This window comes from Oncorhynchus nerka, linkage group LG21 (assembly GCF_034236695.1).
Source record: "Oncorhynchus nerka isolate Pitt River linkage group LG21, Oner_Uvic_2.0, whole genome shotgun sequence".
Lineage (NCBI taxonomy): Eukaryota > Metazoa > Chordata > Actinopteri > Salmoniformes > Salmonidae > Oncorhynchus > Oncorhynchus nerka.
Window position 1 is genome coordinate 21723404 of NC_088416.1, and position 17718 is coordinate 21741121.

The window sequence follows — 17718 nt, forward strand, 5'->3', positions numbered from 1 at the left end:
GTATTAACGGCCCAGGAAATGCCTGAAGGATAGATGGGACTGTTGAAAATGGATGTTTTTAAAGCATCATGGTACTGTGAGAAGAAGGCATCTGACTACCATGAGAAACAAGCATTTGTCAGAAGATCATGTATCAATGTACTTGAATAATGGCCTTGGGCATACGAATATCTGCTGATGGTCATGTGGATGCAGCGTTGATGCATGTCTAAAGACAATTGAACTTTCTATGTTTTAGCTAAACTATGCAACCAAGTGAGAGCACCAGTCACACTTCTTACGCAAAAAAATTAAGAAGCTGATCAAGAAAAAAAAGACGTTCATATTCCTCGACAATATCTTCAGATTTAACGATTTTCTTTATGAAAATATCTTCTTACGAATGTAGCTTGCTATCTAGCTAGCAATGGCAAACATGTTAGCATATTTCCTACTGAGATTACTGTTCTAAATGTTCTTGGGTTTAAAATAGTCAATACTGAAACATTCAGATGACGTTTGTGAGTGAATTAAACATGTTCAATTGCTTTCATGAGTTTATTCTCTCACTGCCCTGAGTTTAAGACCAGGGTTTAACTATCTTGGAATTAAGAACAAACCCCCAAACTTTATTTTTTAGGATTTGATTTCTTCTGAACTTTTTGCATAAGGAGAAACAAAAGAAATAGTGCAAGAACATGTCCAATAACCTTTTTGAATAATAGGAACTTTGCTTAACTTTCTTCATAAGTCTATAGCTAAGGAAAATATGTCATTTAAGAAGAATCTGGGCCCTGGTCGTCTGGAGGAAAAAAAGAACGCTTGTTGCCGAACCCTGCCATAATGTATCTCACCAGAGCTCCGCCATAATGTATCTCACCAGAGCTCCGCCATAATGTATCTCACCAGAGCTCCACCTTAATGGCCAGGTGCAGCTGACATCTCTATTGGAGGACCGTAACAGATGCACCTGCCTTGAGAAGTGCATCTCCTTTATCCTCCTCTTCCTCCTTTTCAGTGTCTCCCCAGGCAGACGACAGACATCTCCTTGAGTGGCCTGATAATAAGCTGAGTGGAGTGCTGCTGACGGACACCCCCTCCTTCCTTCCTCCTCCTCCTCCATCACTTCTTCCTCCTACCCTTAGGCTCTTACCCCCTCCCACACACACACACACACACACACACATACACCAGGGCTGAATCACCAGGACCTGCTTCAGAGCGATGCCGTCTCCATCATACCAGACAGCTGTGCTTGTGTGTGCCTACCTCAGCCTGCCTCTCTCTCTTTCTCTCTTGATTTTTCTCCTGTCCCTCTCGCATTACCCCAACCCTCTCTCTTTCCTTTCTCTCTACCTTAGACACTCTCATCCACTCCCGCTTCTCTCTCTTCCTTCCCTCTCTCACCCCCCCTCTCTCCTACCCACCCTCCCTCCTCCCTCTCTCTCTCGGCTGTCCTTGACGGTGCTCTGTGGAGGAGCAGAGCACTGTAGTGCAGGAGGAAGCAGACAGCCAGCCTTTGCCCAGTGGATACATACTGTTCTGTCTCTTCCAACGCTGCTGCTGTTACCCGGGATACGCAGTCAGCCTGCCGTGCTGCCAGGGGAGTCGAGGGCTGATGCCAGTCTGCCATGTCGGCTGAGTGCCAACCTAAGGGGAACGCGTTTTAAAGGTGAGCTGCACTGCCTTTACCTCCCGGACTGTTTACCTTGTTGTTGTCTCGATTTAGATCTTGTTTCCTACTCTTTTTCTTCTCCGCCCTTCTCTGCTCTCATCTCTGTTTCTGCCTCGCTCTTATCATCTCTGTTCTCCTCTGTTGTCCTCTCTCCATCTCTCCCTCTCGAAGCCAGCCAGCCCTATCCTCCGACGATGCTTTTATGTTGTTGGAAACAAACCCCCTCTTTTGGGAACAAGCTGTGCTTGCTTTGGGATGTGTTTGTCTCGTTTGGTGCGGTCATTTACGCCAAGCCATCCTCACCCTGACTGAATAGAGAGCTTATTAGATATTCAGCTGCATTGACCCATGTAGTTCTGTCTGGGTTGTTGTCAGGCTATTAAAGCTACTGTTCACTGTTTTCCTTCACTCCCCTCGTTTGATTTCTCCTGAGGTATATACCCTCCTGAAGTCTGTTGCAACATTTGGCAATCCTCTGAAAGTGAGTTATTTCAACTCTAAAATGTAGGAGATGAATGTGTTCTATGCATTTATTTTTCTTCTGGGTATCTGTATCTTTCTAAATATCTGCCTCCATCTCTCTTTCCATCTCCCCTCTCCTCCTTTTCTTTCTCTCTCTTTCTCCATCTCTCCATCGTCCTCTTCCATCTTTCTCTCTCACGTGAGAGAGTGTCTGTCTTCCCCCAGGGTTGTTTGTGTTGCTCCTAACACGTTAACACACAGATGGGACACGGCGTGTTCACACAGCCTAATGAGCAAGCCCCCTCTCATCATGTCCAGTGATAAAATACTGCAACTAATGGGGAAAGACACACTGTCCGTAGAAACCACAACGCCCCATAGGACTGTGTCGTTGCTGTCTGAAATGTCTTCCTTTCCTAGTTTCCTTCATGGGCACTGACCTGTGAGGACTCAATTGGTTAGAGAAAAAATAATGGAGTTATATCCTATTGTCTCACCTATCTGTTACCATGGGAAGGTTACAAGGAAGTGAAGCAATGTAAACATAGGGAGCCAGCTTGGACTCAACATAAGGTAGTGGTGTCGTAGTTGTGGACAGTGTAGAATGGTACATGCAGTTGTCTAGGACTGAGCTTTTGTAATAGGCCACGTTCCTCCAACTGTCTGGCCCCGTGGCCATCGCTCAACCCCTAAACCTGTCTCTGTCTGCGGGAAGTGATTAGGCTATATTTTCTGCCCCTCCCTTCATCCATCATCCCTACCTTCTCTGACACCGTTGACTCCTCCTCAAGTGGGTAACTGGTTGTATGGCTTTATGGAACCTCTGAGAAGCTGGCTGTTCTCATTATTGTTATGACACACAATGTTAAAGTGTGTGTGTGTGTGTGTGTGTGTTTATAATGCCATTATCGTTGATATCTTCTGTCTTGTGATTTCTTTATCATCACGGTTTAGTGTGCGTGTTCACACTTGAAATATATGTCCTGTCCACACCTCATGCATGTTTTAAGGAACCATGTTCTGGCGAAGAGGCCACCCCATAGATTTGTTGGAATAGGGGTCATGAGAGGGAAGTGGGGGTTGGGTTTAGGCGTGCGCTGCCTAAATTGCATCCCCCAGAATCGACTGTTAGCCCCCACTCCTTTTCCACATACCATCAGAGTGGGTCAATGTCTGCCCAGCGAGACTCAATTCTGCTGCTAATACGATGAGATTCCCTCAGACATCCCGCCAGGGAGGGAAGGCAATGACATGATTATTTTTCCCAAACAAACCACGAGGAGTGAATGGTGAGAACCAAAATCACATATTTAAGCAGATTGCAGATGAAGTATATTTCAGGATTTTGGCAAATAAGCATTTATTTCCTTCCCTAGAGTCAGATGAACTTGTGAAGACATTTTTTTTATGTCTCTGTGTGCAGTTTGGATCCCTTTAAACCATCAGTACAGCACGTCCTACTATTCAATCATCTGTTGTCTGTGCCGCTACGGCTCACTAGCTAGTTGGTTTATGGAGGATGATGCTCTGCTCGTCACTGTCTTTCTCCTCATCTCAGTCATCTGCTGCACTACACTACAGACAGGAAGTTTTTCTCTCTCGCTCTCTCTCTGTGTGTGTTTATGTGACTGTTGTATCTGCCACACACACAGCTCTATCTCAGGGCGTTTCCTCTACGTGATGCACTGCAATACCCTGCACTGTCAGGAATCTCTGTGTCCCTCTCTGCTCCCCCTCTCCACAACAAGAGGATGGATTGATACACTAACTTTGGTGCACAGCTCTTACTAGAAGAGGTTATGGAATGGATGACTCATACAATAAAAAGCTCTTAGGATGTACAGTACCAGTCAAAAGTTTGGACACACCTACTCATTGCAGGGTTTTTCTCTAGTTTACTATTTTCTACATTGAAATAACACATATGGAATCATATAGTAACCAAAAAAGTGTTTAACAAATCAAAATAGATTTTATATTTGAGATTATTCAATGTAGCCACCCTTTGCCTTGATGACACCTTTGCACACTGTTGGCATTCTCTCAACCAGCTTCACCTGGAATGCATTTCCAACAGTCTTGAAGGAGTTCCCATGTATTCTGAGCACTGGTTGGCTGCTTTTCCTTCACTCTGCGGCCCAACTCATCCCAAACCATCTCAATTGGGTCAGGTTGGGTAATTGTGTAGGCCAGGTCATCTGATGCAGCACTCCATCACTCTCCTTCTTTCAAATAGCCCTGACACTGCCTGGAGGTGTGTTGGGTCATTGTCCTTCTGAAAAACAAATGCTAGTCCCACAAAGCCAAAAACCAGATGGGATGACGTATCACTGCAGAATGTTGTGGTAGCCATGCTGGTTAAGTGCTTCACGGTGGAAACCACACATGCAAAGATCATCCGTTCACGGGGGTTGGAACCAATAATCTCAAATTTGGACTTATCAGACCAAGGACAGATTTATCCCGGTCTAATGACCATTGCTCATGTTTCTTGGCCCAAGCAAGCCCTTTAGTAGTGGTTTCTTTGCAGCAATTCAACCATGAATGGGGCGGCAGGGTAGCCTAGTGGTAAGAGCGTTGGACTAGTAACCGGAAGATTGCAAGTTCAAACCCCAGAGCTGACAGGGTACAAATCTGTCATTCTGCCCCTGAACAAGGCAGTTAACCCACTGTTCCTAGGTCATTGAAAATAAGATTTTTTTCTTAACTGACTTGTCTAGTTAAATAAAGGTAAAATAAAATAAAAATGAAGACCTGCTTCACAGAGTCTCCTCTGAACAGTTGATGTTGAGATGTGTTTGCTACTTGAACTCTGAAGCATTTATTTGGGCTGCAATTTTTGAGGCTGGTAACTCTAATGAACTTATCCGCTGCAGCAGAGTTAACTCTCTCTCTTCCTTTCCTGTGCACTTGAAGAAACTTTCAAAGTTCTTGACATTTTCCAGGTCGACTGACCTCCATGTCTTAAAGTAATGATGGACTGTCATTTCGCTTTGATTATTCTAGCTGTTCTTGCCATAATATGGACTTGGTCTTTTACCAAATAGGGCTATCTTCTGTATACAACCCCTACCTTGTCACAATACAATTGACTGGCTCAAACTCACGAAGAAGGAAAGAAATTCCACAAATAAACTTTAAACAAGGCACACCTGTTGATTTGAAATGCATTCCATTTGACTACCTCATGAAGCTGGTTGAGAGAATGCAAAGCTGTCATCAAGGCAAAGAGTGGCTACTTTGAAGAATCTCAAATATAAAATATCTTTCATGGTGTTGATGTCTTCACTATTATTCTACAATGTAGAAAATAGTAAAACTAAAGAAAAACCCTTGAATGAGTAGGTGTGTCCAAACTTTTCACTGGTAAATTATTCCTTCATTAAGCTAACATTGATGTTTTCATCCCACTTTTGTACATGTTTTTCTTGCCCTTTTTGTCTGTTTATTGATGTCTGTCTTTTCAAATACAGGACTTATCTAAGCATTCCATATGTTTTCTGTCTCTTACCCGGACTCACACCTACATGCACGCACGCATGCACAGAGAGCATTCACCCCCCTCCCACACACACACACATTCCCGTGTTGCGCTAACCATGCTGCTATGTCCTGCCAGGGCTACAGGGCCACGGGCAGTAAGGCAGCAGATGGCCTCTCTCTCATGGGTCCCCTGCCCACTCACCTCCCCTCTTCCCCTCTGGGCTGGTGCAGTCAGCACACTGTTCGTGGCTTCTCCATCTACAAACCAGGGGAGATTTAGGCTGAGTCCCATTTCTATCTCCTTTCCTCATCTCCTTCCTCTCTGATGATCATTGATTTAAATGACTGGCTGTCCATTACTATTAAAATGGTCACCGTTTCTATCCATTTTGACCGTGGCTCTAAGACTGCGTAGGTGGAACCAAGGGGTTGCTTGGCTTTCATGTGGCAAGTGATAGGAGCATGGAGCTATCTGGTGTCACCCTATTCAATGAGTCCTTCCATGAGACTCTTGACGGTGTCGTAAAGGGGATGCTATGCTGCCTAGCACTCGCTGTATTAACGGATGAGTAGCTGAATGTCTGAAAAACAGAGGGTGCATCATGCATGATGAAGCTGCACTTTTGGATAATGCTTTCTTTGTCCGAAGTTGTGCCGAATTTTTGAATGCGAAGAATGAAGTGTCTTGAGGCAGTTAATCACAGATGTGATTTTTTTGCAAACTCTAATGCAGTGAGCGTATTATTGGCCGGATTTAACCCCCAGGCCAGTTCTGGTAGAAGTGTATTTTGAAGAGAAAAACAAAAGCCCAGCTATGTTTTTTAAAGAAAATAATCGGCCACTGTTCTCAGACTGCAACAAACTACTCTGTCCAATGCTTTCAACAGTTATTGTAGCTACCAGTACTGTGTTCCCCAAGCATCTATTACAGCACAGAGCTACCATCCGTTAGAGTTTTCTGATAAGGTAGAATAGAGGATACTGTCCAGAGTGTCGATTGGAGTTCACAGATAAGATAGGGGGGTTAACGGGCACAAGATTGGGTGATTCGCAGGACAACCCAAGCTAGCTTGGGGCAACATTAATCATCTTCATTTGCAACAATCTTCCCACAACCTTATGTATCTTCATTTGATCCTGATTCTATTTGTTTAGTTTGTGGAGTTAAGTCTAAGATATATTTCACATTTGATCCACTAAAATACTTTATACTACAGTGTAACACCCTCCATTTGAGATGTAATGCATGAACCCCTTTCCAGCCCAAATACACACATCATCCATCTTTATCATGCAGCCATTCCTTAGGAAGGTGTGGAATCCCCTGTGTGTGTTTGTGCTTTCCTCTCATCTCTCCATCCCTCCATTCTCTCTTCTTTATCCGCTTGTTTAATTACCTGGCGAGCAGGGAAATGGGTCAGCAGTGTGATGATCAGCTGAGCACTCGTGATCAATCACCCTGATGACTATGCTCCCTGGCAGATGTGCCCATTAGCGCATGAGTGTGTTTCTATGTGCGTGTGAGTGAGTAGAAATGGGTGGGTCGCTGCTCATTTTCTGGTAAATTCCTAATGTGATTTCCTTGAGGGTTCTCCCAGGGAGAAACAGCCACGGGGCTAACCATTGTAGCAGAGAGACGAGGAGGCTTGTTAGATGATGGGGTGGTGAAGCTAAGCTAAGGGCTGCAGGCCGACTAAACATGTCGATATACATAAATGCATCGACTCATTGCGCTCTGTCTCTCTCTCTCTCTCTGCACTGTAGTCTGTTATGTTTTTGTTTCTACAGTACCTAATCTAGAATTTTATCACTCTCGCCCTCTCCGTTTCTCTCCATCTTCACAGTGCCCATTGCGCCATGTCTGCCACACAGCTGGAGGAGACAGAAAATGTTTTTGGTGAGTGTTTCTCTCTCTGTGTGTTTGTGTCTCGCACATTTAATGAGCGTTGTACATGTGACACACGAACGAAGATTGTGTGTTTGTGTGTGTGTGCATATCAAAGAAAGATACACAATATGAGGCACACAGACATGGTGTGTGTCTGACCTAAGCTGTGTGTGCGGTGCGCTGGTCCTATAACTTTCTGAATGCCGTGGGTCAGGGAAATCTGTGGAACATGGGAGGGTCTGTTCTTGTAATGATACGTGGAAAGGCCTTATGCTATGAAATCTCATGACTGCCCTTCTCAGCCAAAAGGGCGGTCTAGTCAGGCTACACATGCATGCAGACATACACACACACACACAAACACTCCATGTCCTATTTTAAGAAAATCAATTCCTAAAGAGGCTATGACTCAGACTTCTACATCACAGCACCTTTTGTATATAACGTTGTAACCAGCAGTGACCAAGCTACCTCTGTCAGAGTCCTATAAATACTCCCTATTCCCCTTCAGAACAGCTCCCAGGTCACCTCTCTCTCCCTGAATAAGACACCCCAGCACTAATGTGGAACGTCACCCTTTGTGTGGACTCAGCCGTTTGGGTCTCAGCGGCGTCAGGTCCAATTCCCCAATGTGCCGACTAGTGCATACCTGCCCCCTCTACCCCCCCTGACACTGTCTTATTGCCCCAAATGAGCTCAACTCCTCTGAAAACCAGAAATTGCAACGGTATTATGGATTCACTTGGCTAACATTGAAACGTGCATCTACCTGCCTGTCATTCGCTGCCTCGGATGTGAGGTATATTTAGAGTCCGTTTGCATTTATGTGTGTGTGTCTCCACAGCACATCTTTCATATGATTCCGTCACTAAATTAGACAAAACAAAACAGCCAGTGGATTGGCCTGACGGTCTCGAAATGTTGGCAGTGGGCAACACTAATGCACATTTTTGAACTGACCATATCTTGTTTGCTTCGCCAGCTCTCTGCCGTTTTCTTAATATACTGTACACACCCACCCCCGCTTTCCTCTAGTGTGAGATTGACCTTCATACCTCTCCAGACAGGCCCACAGGGAAATATAGAGTCGGGGGTAGTGCGCTCTGTATACCTTTAGTGGGGGTGGGTTGTAGTATATCTTTCTCCCACCTACTCTATGTACTGTATGGTCTGTGTAGAATCCAATAAGGGGTGGGAGGATGAGAGGGGGGTGGGGGGGGGGGGGGGTGGCTTGGTCTGGTCAATATTTAATGGTGCCTCTTAGCACAGAGACTAGATCTAATAAGAGCAGGGGGATAGTGTGCACTGCAGGGGGGTAACCGAAAGGAAACAGAATAGAGAGGTGATTCTGGGCCTCTCAGTTCACCATCCTCCTTCACCCTGTTTTACTCCTCCTTGTAGTCTCGTATAATGTTGTCAACAATGTGAACAGGAGGGTTGACATACTGGAGGCAAGAAATGTAGTCTTTTAAAGGTGAGAGATTCATCCTGTAAAAAAGCTTGTTTCGGTTGTTGTCTTTTGGGGTCGCTGTGCTTGGTCCCCCTTGACTCGCTCAGTGGAAACGTGGTAGAGAATGTAGGCGGGGGCGAGCAGAACGGATTCCCTCTGCGGGCGGTTCGGCCTGTCTGCCTTCATTACTGGCTGTGTACATCCTAATAATGAACCAGGGAGCCAGCCAATACACAGCTCATCCCAATGAACCACAAAGACAATGTCATACTGAACTAGCAGTCACAGTGCTATCGTAGCACACAGCCCATAACACACGGAACCCAACCGAACGCCATACAGTTTCAATCTTATAGGCTGAGAACTCCTATCCACTCAAACCTTGCGCTGACGTTCTTTATAGAACGCTTGTTTAAGGCTTCAGTTACACTGAACCAAACCTTGCTTCCCGAGTTACAAAGCGTGTATCATATAGTAAACCAGCCTTTACATTAACACTCGGGGAGCTAAACCAAACATGTACAACCCAAAACAGAGCCCGTATCACACTCCAACCTAGCGCCGTTCCAACAGAGATGGAAAAGGACCTGCTTTAGGGCTGAATCAGGGGCCTGTAGTTATGGATGATTATCAGTGTTGGGTTGGCCTGCATCCCACAGCGAACTCACTCTGCTGTTGCTGTAGCCGTAGCATTGATTGCTAGCTTTACCTCAACCCACACCACCTAACCAGGTAGAGGAAGCAGCACCAATCCGAAACGGCAAAGCACTCAATTCCATTCACCCCCAGATTGCATGAAATGTAATTTAATGAACCTTCCTCTCTACCACACTGAGTTGGAGTGTTGTGGTTTTGGACTCGATAGCACAAGCTAGACCCAGTGGTGTCTATCTAGACAAATTAGCTTTGAGTGCTGCTTGAGTTTTAGCCTGCTGTGCAAGGACATTACCACTCGACTACACCACTAGAGCAATTCACTTCTGTGCTCAATTCTATTTCTGGAGTGATGTGTGACACGCAGAGGGGTTGGAACCGATTTATTTTCCCTTATCGTTCATAACAGAACTGTAACAATGTGCGCTGAGAGTCGGGAAGCAAGTTCAGGGAGTGAGTGTTTTAATCAAATAAAAGGAACATAATACAAAACAAGAATCTAGAACAACGCACAGACATGAAACGGAAACAATGACGCCTGGGGAAGGAACCAAAGAGTGACATATGTAGGGAAGGTCATCGGGGAAGTGATAGAGTCCAGGTGTCTGACGACATGCAGGTGTGCGTAACGATGGTGACAGGTGTGCACCAGTCAACTCTTTTTATTTATTTCACCTTTATTTAACCAGGTAGGCTAGTTGAGAACAAGTTCTCATTTGCAACTGCGACCTGGCCAAGATAAAGCATAGCAGTGTGAACAGACAACACAGAGTTACACATGGAGTAAGCAATTAACAAGTCAATAACACAGTAGAAATAAAATGGGCAGTCTATATACAATGTGTGCAAAAGGCATGAGGAGGTAGGCGAATAATACAATTTTGCAGATTAACACTGGGGTGATAAAAGATCAGATGGTCATGTACAGGTAGAGATATTGGTGTGCAAAAGAGCAGAAAAGTAAATAAATAAATAAATAAAATAAAAAAACAGTATAAAAACAGTATGGGGATGAGGTAGGTGAAAATGGGTGGGCTATTTACCAATAGACTATGTACAGCTGCAGCGATCGGTTAGCTGCTCGGATAGCTGATGTTTGAAGTTGGTGAGGGAGATAAAAGTCTCCAACTTCAGCGATTTTTGCAGTTCATTCCAGTCACAGGCAGCAGAGTACTGGAACGAAAGGCGGCCAAATGAGGTGTTGGCTTTAGGGATGATCAGTGAGATACACCTGCTGGAGCGTGTGCTACGGATGGGTGTTGCCATCGTGACCAGTGAACTGAGATAAGGCGGAGCTTTACCTAGCATGGACTTGTAGATGACCTGGAGCCAGTGGGTCTGGTGACGAATATGTAGCGAGGGCCAGCCGACTAGAGCATACAAGTCGCAGTGGTGGGTGGTATAAGGTGCTTTGGTGACAAAACGGATGGCACTATGATAGACTGCATCCAGTTTGCTGAGTAGAGTGTTGGAAGCCATTTTGTAGATGACATCGCCGAAATCGAGGATCGGTAGGATAGTCAGTTTTACTAGGGTAAGCTTGGCGGCGTGAGTGAAGGAGGCTTTGTTGCGGAATAGAAAGCCGACTCTTGATTTGATTTTCGATTGGAGATGTTTGATGTGAGTCTGGAAGGAGAGTTTGCAGTCTAGCCAGACACCTAGGTACTTATAGATGTCCACATATTCAAGGTCGGAACCATCCAGGGTGGTGATGCTAGTCGGGCATGCGGGTGCAGGCAGCGATCGGTTGAAAAGCATGCATTTGGTTTTACTCGCGTTTAAGAGCAGTTGGAGGCCACGGAAGGAGTGCTGTATGGCATTGAAGCTCGTTTGGAGGTTAGATAGCACAGTGTCCAATGACGGGCCGAAAGTATATAGAATGGTGTCGTCTGCGTAGAGGTGGATCAGGGAATCGCCCGCAGCAAGAGCAACATCATTGATATATACAGAGAAAAGAGTCGGCCCGAGAATTGAACCCTGTGGCACCCCCATAGAGACTGCCAGAGGACCGGACAGCATGCCCTCCGATTTGACACACTGAACTCTGTCTGCAAAGTAATTGGTGAACCAGGCAAGGCAGTCATCCGAGAAACCGAGGCTACTGAGTCTGCCGATAAGAATATGGTGATTGACAGAGTCGAAAGCCTTGGCGAGGTCGATGAAGACGGCTGCACAGTACTGTCTTTTATCGATAGCGGTTATGATATCGTTTAGTACCTTGAGCGTGGCTGAGGTGCACCCGTGACCGGCTCGGAAACCAGATTGCACAGCGGAGAAGGTACGGTGGGATTCGAGATGGTCAGTGACCTGTTTGTTGACTTGGCTTTCGAAGACCTTAGATAGGCAGGGCAGGATGGATATAGGTCTATAGCAGTTTGGGTCCAGGGTGTCTCCCCTTTGAAGAGGGGGATGACTGCGGCAGCTTTCCAATCCTTGGGGATCTCAGACGATATGAAAGAGAGGTTGAACAGGCTGGTAATAGGGGTTGCGACAATGGCGGCAGATAGTTTCAGAAATAGAGGGTCCAGATTGTCAAGCCCAGCTGATTTGTACGGGTCTAGGTTTTGCAGCTCTTTCAGAACATCTGCTATCTGGATTTGGGTAAAGGAGAACCTGGAGAGGCTTGGGCGAGGAGCTGCGGGGGCGGAGCTGTTGGCCGAGGTTGGAGTAGCCAGGCGGAAGGCATGGCCAGCCGTTGAGAAGTGCTTATTGAAGCTTTCGATAATCGTGGATTTATCGGTGGAGACCGTGTTACCTAGCCTCAGTGCAGTGGGCAGCTGGGAGGAGGTACTCTTGTTCTCCATGGACTTCACAGTGTCCCAGAACTTTTTGGAGTTGGAGCTACAGGATGCAAACTTCTGCCTGAAGAAGCTGGCCTTAGCTTTCCTGACTGACTGCGTGTATTGGTTCCTGACTTCCCTGAACAGTTGCATATCACGGGGCTATTCGATGCTATTGCAGTCCGCCACAGGATGTTTTTGTGCTGGTCGAGGGCAGTCAGGTCTGGAGTGAACCAAGGGCTGTATCTGTTCTTGGTTCTGCATTTTTGAACGGAGCATGCTTATCTAAAATGGTGAGGAAGTTACTTTTAAAGAATGACCAGGCATCCTCAACTGACGGGATGAGGTCAATGTCCTTCCAGGATACCCGGGCCAGGTCGATTAGAAAGGCCTGCTCACAGAAGTGTTTTAGGGAGCGTTTGACAGTGATGAGGGGTGGTCGTTTGACTGCGGCTCCGTGGCGGATACAGGCAATGAGGCAGTGATCGCTGAGATCCTGGTTGAAGACAGCGGAGGTGTATTTGGAGGGCCAGTTGGTCAGGATGACGTCTATGAGGGTGCCCTTGTTTACAGAGTTAAGGTTGTACCTGGTGGGTTCCTTGATGATTTGAGTGAGATTGAGGGCATCTAGCTTACATTGTAGGACTGCCGGGGTGTTAAGCATATCCCAGTTTAGGTCACCTAACAGAACAAACTCTGAAGCTAGATGGGGGGCGATCAATTCACAAATGGTGTCCAGGGCACAGCTGGGAGCTGAGGGTGGCCGGTAGCAGGCGGCAACAGTGAGAGACTTATTTCTGGAGAGGGTAATTTTCAAAATTAGTAGTTCGAACTGTTTGGGTATGGACCTGGAAAGTATGACATTACTTTGCAGGCTATCTCTGCAGTAGACTGCAACTCCGCCCCCTTTGGTAGTTCTATCTTGACGGAAGATGTTATAGTTGGGTATGGAAATCTCTGAATTTTTGGTGGCCTTCCTGAGCCAGGATTCAGACACGGCAAGGACATCAGGGTTAGCAGAGTGTGCTAAAGCAGTGAGTAAAAAACTCTGCAGAGGGTTTCTGCAGAGGCGCAGGAAACCCGTCAATCCGGCTAAGACGCAGGAGCATGGCGACCTAGAGCGCCGGAGAGGGAGTGACTGACAGTACCCCATCCCCGGTCCCCGGTGCGTTCGGCACCAGCGGCAGCGCGCCATCCCAAGGGACGATCCCGGGGATCAGGAGCGGGGTCACCCCCGTTGATGCGCGGGGAACCTGTCGCCGGCTGACTCATTCTGACTCAGAATATTTTTTTTAAACTGTTCTAAAACAATGTATTTAAATGAGTTGTAGATACATCGGTCACATTTGTGTTGCTAAGGAGATTAAATAGATTTTGTTTTATATACTTCATTGAACCTCATATCCTTTGTGTCTGAGTGTGTTCATCAACACTCCCTTCCTTATCATTATCCCTGTATCTCTGAACCCCACTGAGTGCCTGCATGGACAGTGTGCTGCCTGACTTGGCATTTCTACATGATTAAAGACCAATTACATTAGAGTGAGCACTCAGCCACGGGAGAGAGGGAATAAGATATGCACATCAAGAAAAATGAGTCGGATCTTTAGATTTCCTCTTAATTCTCACACATCACAAAGACTTGAGTCATATTTTCTCTCTCTCTCTCCTTTGATTTATTTCGCTTATCCCCCCCCCCCCCCCCCCCCTCCGAGTTGTAATTACTTTTGGTGTCGGTGGTGGGATCCTTTGAAAATAGGTTCTCAGCTATTTAGCCTAATATTGTCCAGGACAAGATAATAATTACTATATACTAAATATTCCAAAAATCTGTCCCAAACCTGAATGGCTGCAGTGAGCATCAGAGAAGAGAACTTCAGTGATATTGTGTTGTTCATAGCCGATGAAAGGTCTCACCACTTTCCTCTGTTGTGTCTTATTTTTAGTCTGTCTCGGCTGACTGGCTGGTGTTAGCTCCTCTGGTATAGGAGCAGTCCGGGCTGTTCTGTACAGTACAGTCTGTGATGAGATCTGAGCGTCAGCATGGTGAGAGAGGGGTATCAGATGAATCCTGTTAGTTGGCACTTTCACTGCAGCGTGGCCGGCAATGACTCATCACTGGCCTCCGTTCTGAAACAACAGTAACAAGAGCACTTAGCTTGTTGACTCACTCAAATCTGGCCCCTCTGTGTCTCTCCATCACTGTACTGATGCACATGTTCCTGAAGAGGGAGATGGAAAGAAAAAAAAAAAACACTAATACAATTTAATTACATGTGTTTAAAAAAGAAGTGAGAAATATATATTTCTCACAAGTAATAGATCAATTGAATTCTGTCGGGGGCTTTGACTTTCATACATGTTTGATTCGGTAATTGTATTACATGAATCCCTACCACAGTGTCAATGCTTCCCAAGTAAAAAGCTAATGTTTAGTAGAGGGTTTAGATGCCCTGTGTCTGTGGATCGATACAGGGCCTTCAGAAAGTATTCAAACCCCTTGACTTATTCCACGTTTCCACATGTTACAGCTTGAATTTCTAAGAAACTCGCCCATCTACACACAATGCCTCATAATGAAGTGAAAACATGTTTTTAGAAATCTATGCAAATTTATTGAACATGAAATTCAGAAATGTCTCATTATGGGTATGCTTGATGCAGCCACCACCATGCTTGAAAATATGAAGAGTGGTGTTGGATTTGCCCCCAGCATAACGCTTTGTATTCAGGACATGAAGTTAGTTTCTTTGCCATGTTTTTTTTAATGCATGTTTTGGAATATTTTGTATTATTTACAGGCTTCCTTCTATTCACTTTGTCAATTAGGTTAATATTGTGGAGTAACTACAATGTTGTTGATCCATCCTCAGTTGTCTCCTATAACAGCCATTAAACTCTGTAACTGTTTACAAGTTACCATTGGCCTCATGGTGAAATCTCTGAGTGGTTTCCTTTCTTTCAGTCAACCGAGTTAGGAAGGACGCCTGTATCTTTGTAGTGACTGGGGTGTATTGCTACACCATCCAAAGTGTAATGAATAACTTCAACATGCTCAAAGGGATATTCAATTATTATTTTTTTTGAACCTATCTAACAATAGGTGCCCTTCATTGCGAGCCGTCTGAAAATCTCCCTGGTCTTTGTGGTTGAATCTGTGTTTGAAATTCACTGCTCGACTGAGGGGCCTTACAGATAATTGTATGAGTCGGGTACAGAGATGAGGTAGTCATTCCAAAATCATGTTAAGCACTATTATTGCACACAGAGTGAGCGACATTTGACTCCAGAAGTAAAATGGCTTGCCATAACAAAGGGGTTGAATACTTATTGACTCATACATTTCACCTCATTATTTTGAATTAATTTGTCAACATTTCTAAAAACATAATTCCCCCTTGACATTATGGGATATTGTGTGTAGACGGGTGACACAAAATCTAAATGTAAACAATATTAAATTCAGGCTGTAAAATAAGAAAATGTGGAAAAAGTCCAGGGGTATGAATACTTTCTGAAGACAAGTATTCAGGTTCGATGTTCATCCCCCCACAATCCTCTGCTGACTCAGTCACAGGAAAACGCCCAATGTGATTAAATAGATTCATTGTCATGTATTTGGGGGCTGGATGAATGGAGTGAAGGATGGAGGGATGAGGGGAGGGGCAGGAGAGATAATTGGCGGAAACGCTGAAGGGCTCTCAGATTGGGGTCAAGAGGTTGAAAGCAAAAGGATCGTTCCTCTGGGTTCACAGCAGGAGGGGGATCTGAAACACATTTCACCTGATCAATTAAACTCCTCAGTGTGACATGCAAAGGTGGTATGGTGGTTGTAATCTCATCTTGAACCTTCTCGTAACACAGACATTAGAGGATTTTCTTTTGTATGCATGGATTTAGCTTTTGCCCTGTAGTTTATCTTTCTAGGTCCCAGGTGAAAGGAATCTATTGAAATGGCTGTAGTCTAACGTTTAGGTCTGGGCTTTCCTTGTAACGCATTCTGCATGGATCTGTAAAAAGCACTTCTGAAATCGGTCTCCAGTACTTATTTGAGCTTTTCTCTGTGAATTTCGTAATTTTCTCTGTGTTCCACCTTCAGACCTGAACGAGGCCATCCCAGAGACAGAGCTGCTGGACAACAGCATACAGAAGGGGCGTGCCCAGCTGTCCGTCAAAGCCAGGAGGCACCGCCCCTCTCGCTCTCGCTTCCGAGACAGCGTCAGTTCCACAGAGGGAGATGACAGTCTGGAGAGGAAGGTGAGTGACAGGCATGAGAGCCAATCAATCGATGACATGGACTCTCAAAGGGACAGGCACACCCACAAGACACATTCCTTTGTAGTCTGATGATGACCTTGTAGCATGTGATAACAAAAGGCAAGGGCCTTGTCTTGGTAATACAAAAAGAAAACCAGCCACGTCACGGACACCGACGCCTCGCTTCCAGACAAACTAAACACCTTCTTTGCCTGCTTTGAGGATAATACAGCGCCACCGTCACGGCCCACTAACAAGGACTGCGCCCCAACCCCCGAAGTGGAGATGTTGTTTCCTACATTCACCACCTGGGTCTTAACCCTGCCCTGTGCAATTGGGTCCTGGACTTTCTGACCGGCCGTCCCCAGGTGGTGAAGGTAGGAAACAACATATCCACTTTGCTGACCCTCAACGCTGGGGCCCCACATGGATGCGTCCTCAGCCCCCTCCTGTACTCTCTGTTCACCCATGACTGCGTGGCCATGCGCGCCTCCAACTCAATCATCAAGTTTGCAGACGACACAACAGTAGTGAGCTTGATTACCAACAACGACAAGACAGTCTACATGGAGGAGGTGAGGGCTCCGGGAGTGTGGTGTCAGGAAAACAACCTCTCACTCAACGTCAACAAAACAAAGGAGATGATCGTGGACTTGAAGAAACAGCAGAGGGAGCACCCCGCCCTATCCACATCGAAGGGACAGTAGTGGTGAAGGTAGAAAGTTTCAAGTTCCTCGGAGTACACATCCCAGACAAACTGAAATGGTCCACCCACACATACAGTGTGGTCAAGAAGGCGCAACAGCGCCTATTCAACCTCAGGAGGCTGACAAAATATGGCTTGTCACCTAAAACCCTCACAAACTTTTAGAGATGCACAATCGAGAGCATCCTGTCGGGCTGTATCACCGCCTGGTACAGCAACTGCACCTCCCTCAACCGCAAGGCTCTCCAGAGGGTGGTGCGGTCTGCACAGCGCATCACCGGGGGCAAACTACCTGCCATCCAAGACACCTACAGCACCCGATTTCAAAAAATCAAGGACAACAACCACCCGAGTCACTGCCTGTTCACCCTGCTACCATCCAGA

The 17718-nt window shown here is 45.8% G+C and overlaps 1 protein-coding gene across 1 annotated transcript in view; it reads left to right on the plus strand.

Moving 5' to 3' along the window:
* Positions 1-1108: 1108 nt before the first annotated feature.
* LOC115110211 (sterile alpha motif domain-containing protein 14-like) overlaps positions 1109-17718 on the plus strand; it is a 33553-nt gene continuing 16943 nt past the window's right edge. The window contains exons 1-3 of the mRNA XM_029635663.2: positions 1109-1651; positions 7444-7496; positions 16471-16628. Coding sequence (XP_029491523.2) covers positions 7457-7496; positions 16471-16628 — 198 coding nt within the window. The 5' untranslated portion in view covers positions 1109-1651; positions 7444-7456. The remainder of the gene's footprint in view (positions 1652-7443; positions 7497-16470; positions 16629-17718) is intronic.